The sequence below is a fragment of the Argiope bruennichi genome, chromosome 1 (assembly GCF_947563725.1).
Source record: "Argiope bruennichi chromosome 1, qqArgBrue1.1, whole genome shotgun sequence".
NCBI classification, from domain to species: domain Eukaryota; kingdom Metazoa; phylum Arthropoda; class Arachnida; order Araneae; family Araneidae; genus Argiope; species Argiope bruennichi.
This window is the reverse complement of record NC_079151.1, coordinates 140732380-140736124: the sequence shown is the minus strand read 5'-3', so window position 1 is coordinate 140736124 and position 3745 is coordinate 140732380. Positions and strand designations below refer to the sequence as shown.

General features: G+C 35.7%; 1 protein-coding gene across 1 annotated transcript; it reads right to left on the bottom strand.

Moving 5' to 3' along the window:
* Positions 1–755: 755 nt before the first annotated feature.
* LOC129975376 (uncharacterized) lies at positions 756–2865 on the bottom strand. The gene is made up of 2 exons (XM_056088441.1): positions 1332–2865; positions 756–898 (listed from the first exon to the last, which is right to left on the bottom strand). Exons 1-2 carry the CDS (start codon positions 2863–2865, stop codon positions 756–758), a joined length of 1677 nt encoding a protein of 558 aa, XP_055944416.1.
* Positions 2866–3745: the final 880 nt, after the last annotated feature.

Below are 3745 nucleotides of genomic sequence, written 5' to 3'. Positions count from 1 at the left end.
GTTGTTGACAGTGAACATTCATCTTCTATTTCTGTCTCAATTTCAGTGGAAGAATCGTGATCGCTGCAGTATTTTTCATCCTCAGAGGCAACACTATCGTCAGATAACGGTTCATCGTCACTAGAAAGTTTCTTTAAGATGTCTTAACTATTCACTTTCTTCCTCGTAATTCATATAACGCGTCATACTGCACTAAACTTAGAGACAGAAATGGAAACGTTTGACGAACACGAGGACTCGCATGGGTATGACATGCCCCCAACCCCTCTTTCTCAAAATCTATTTTTAGAACAGAACTGGTTTTTCCCCTAATGAAAGAATGTGGCCTTGGATGCAGCTACATGAAATTCTGGCCTAATCCGAAAAACAGGAAGTAACAAAAACGCTGAATGAAAATGGATCGGGCATGTCATACCCGGTGCGAGTGCTCGCGGGTTAACAACACGAATTTTCTTATCATCACCATAATAAATTTTAATTATCCTACCCATAGCCCATTTATAACAAGGCAAATTATCTTCGATAAATAACACTAAATCTCCTAATTTTACATTATTTTTGTCAAATATCCATTTAGATCTTTGTTGTAATTGATTTAAATAATTATGATGCCAAAATTTCCACAAATATTGCACAAGTCTAGTTAAATTTTGCCATCTCTTGAGATGACTTTCTTTTAAATTTGTCAAATCAGAAACACTTTCTATATAAACAGCTTTAAAACAAAAACATACAGAAATACAAATATAAATTTTTTATAAAGCACCTTTACGCTGAGCCTTATTCTTAATATAAAATGGCTCACAGAAATCGGCACCAGCACAATTAAAAGCAAAATCTGGAGACACTCTTTCCTTGGGCAAATTGCCCATGATTTGAGTAGGTGCAATTGGTTGGGCTTTGAAACAAATGATACATTGATGAACGATTTTTCTGCAGCTATTACGTCCATTTAGAGGCCAAAATTTTTCTCTAACAAGATATAGCAAAGAAGAAGCACCAACATGTAAATATTTATTATGAAAAAGTTCTATTATAATTAGAGTTAATCTATGGCCTTTTGGCAAAATTATTTGATGCTTTTTATCAAAATTAAAATTACTATTACCCAACCGTCCTCCGACTCTTAACAATCATTTAGAATCCAAGAAAGGATTCAAAGTTTTTAATTTACTACACTTTTAATTAAACTTACTTTTTAATTAAAAATGTCTCTGCATAGTTTAATTCCTCAGCATTCAGTGGACTTGTTATCTTCACTGCTTCTTTTAGATTCTTGACAAACCTGAAAACATAACTTAAAATACGAACAATTTTACTATAATTATTACTTATATCTAATATGCACTGTAAAAAACTAGGAGTATTACAAATGGAAAGATTAATCATAGGATCATTATTCAGTTCAGAGTTCCTTGCAGTTCTTTTCACCTCAAGAAGATATTCATCATCTGAGACACCAGGATCGTCATTGAAGTTTGGACAGCTACTAGATGAAAGAAAAGACGGTCCATGCCACCAAATGTCCAACTGTTGGATCTTTGAAGGGAAAACTCCTCGTGATATCAAGTCCGCAGGATTCTCAGCAGTATTTACATAATGCCATTGGAAGTTCTTAGTATACTCTTGAATCCTAGCGACTCGATTAGCCACAAAAGTTTTCAACGATGTAGGTGGAGTTTTGATCCAAGCAAGCACCACAGTGGAGTCCGAGTACAAATGTACTCCATCAATGTCTAGTTGCAAGGATGACAGAACCTTAACGGTAAGCTTGGAAAGCAAATCCGCTGCACACAGCTCCAAACGTGGGATACTAATTTCTTTGATGGGAGCCACTCGAGATTTGCTGCATAAGAGTGACACCTTTATCTCACCAGACCTTGACAAAGACCTGGTGTAGACAGCACAACCATATGCATTTTTCGAAGCATCTCCGAAGCCTATCAGGTCTACTTTCAGAACTTTAGAACATACCACATGACGATCTATGTTTACATTTTTCAATTGACTCAATTCAGAACTAAATTTTTCCCACTCTCTATTTAAGTGTAAGGGAACTTCATCGTCCCAATCAATTCTCAAAATCCACAACTTCTGCAAGAACATCTTCGCTGTGATTATCAAAGGTCCTAAGAGGCCTAAAGGATCAAACAATCTGGATATGTCCGATAGCATTGTTCTTTTTGTTGCAGGTCTCACAATTTTTTGAACACTAAAACTAAATGTATCCTTTTCAGGATTGAATTGTAATCCCAAAGTTTTTAAAGTAGCTGAGTTGGGGTTATCGAAATTGTATTCTCGGTCCGACGTTGGGACATTTTGTAACAAAACAGGATTATTTGAGCTCCATTTGTGAAGCTCCATACCAGCTGATTTTAACAATTGTATTAACTGGTTTTGTAGTTCAATGGCAGAAGATAAATCCTCGGTACCACTGAGTATATCGTCGACGTAAAAATCTTTGCCAGCAGCAGCGGCTAAAGGATAGTTGTTCTGCTCATCACAGCATATTTGTTTTAGTACTCTGGTCGCCAAGTAAGGAGCGCATTTGGTTCCGTAGGTAACAGTGAGCAACTTAAATACACGTAATTTCTCATCCTCTAAATCCTTCCATAAAATACATTGTAAATCACACTGATCTGGATGTATCCAAATTTGACGATACATCTTTTTTATATCAGCGGTGAAAACTATAGAATGTTTTCGAAATCTCAACAAAATAGCGAACAAATCATCTTGGACAACGGATCCTGAATACAAATTATCATTAAGCGATTGTCCAGATGACGTTGCCTCTGATGCGTTAAAAACAACGCGTAATTTTGTAGTACTACTTTCTGGCCTAAAAACGCCATGATGAGGCATAATGTACCTTGGAGTTTAGCAAGTTGCCTGCATATGCCCCAAATTCTCATACTCAGTTAAAAATTCGCTGTATAGTTGCCTATACTCTGGTTCTCTCTTCAAACGTTGCCAAAGTGAATTAAATCTTTTAGTAGCAATGTGTTTTGATTCGCCTAAACATGGGGGGTCTATTTTAAACGGCATTTTAACAACATAGCTTCCATCGTCATTTCTGAAATGTGTTTTCATGAAATGATCTTCACATATTAAACTCTCATCATTTTGTAATTTATCCCCCTCAACATCTTCAATTTCCCAAAATTTCCTTAAATTTGCATCCAAATCTTCTATTACCAACCCACAATGAACAGTAGTTTCGTTTTCTATTGGAACACTTCCGGTAGCAACAAACCCAAACACAGTATTTTGAAAAACAATGTCTGTTCCCGGAAACCTAATTTGACCCGATCTTAAAAGTTCATAGAATATTTGGGCACCTAATAAAATATCCACCTCTCCAGGTTCATTGAAACTCACATCCGCTAAATTAAAACTATCTAATTCTAGCGTATCAATGTCAAATTGTTTCGAGGGGATACAATCTGTTATATGCGGCACTACCAATAACTCAATTCCCTTTTCAAAGCTTCCGCTAACGTTCGAAATTTTTGTTTTTACGATCCAGTTAATAACAGAAGAAGATTGATTTAGTCCAGAAACCACAATGTTTCGTCTTTCTTTTTTCAAATTCAGTTTATCGGCTAAACGTTTTGTTTTGAAATGAAATGACTCATACTACCAACATCCAGTAAAGCACGTGCACTCATAAACATTCCTACATTATTTTGAATCATTACATTTGCAGTACTTAATAAAACTAATTTATTTACATTTAAGTTGG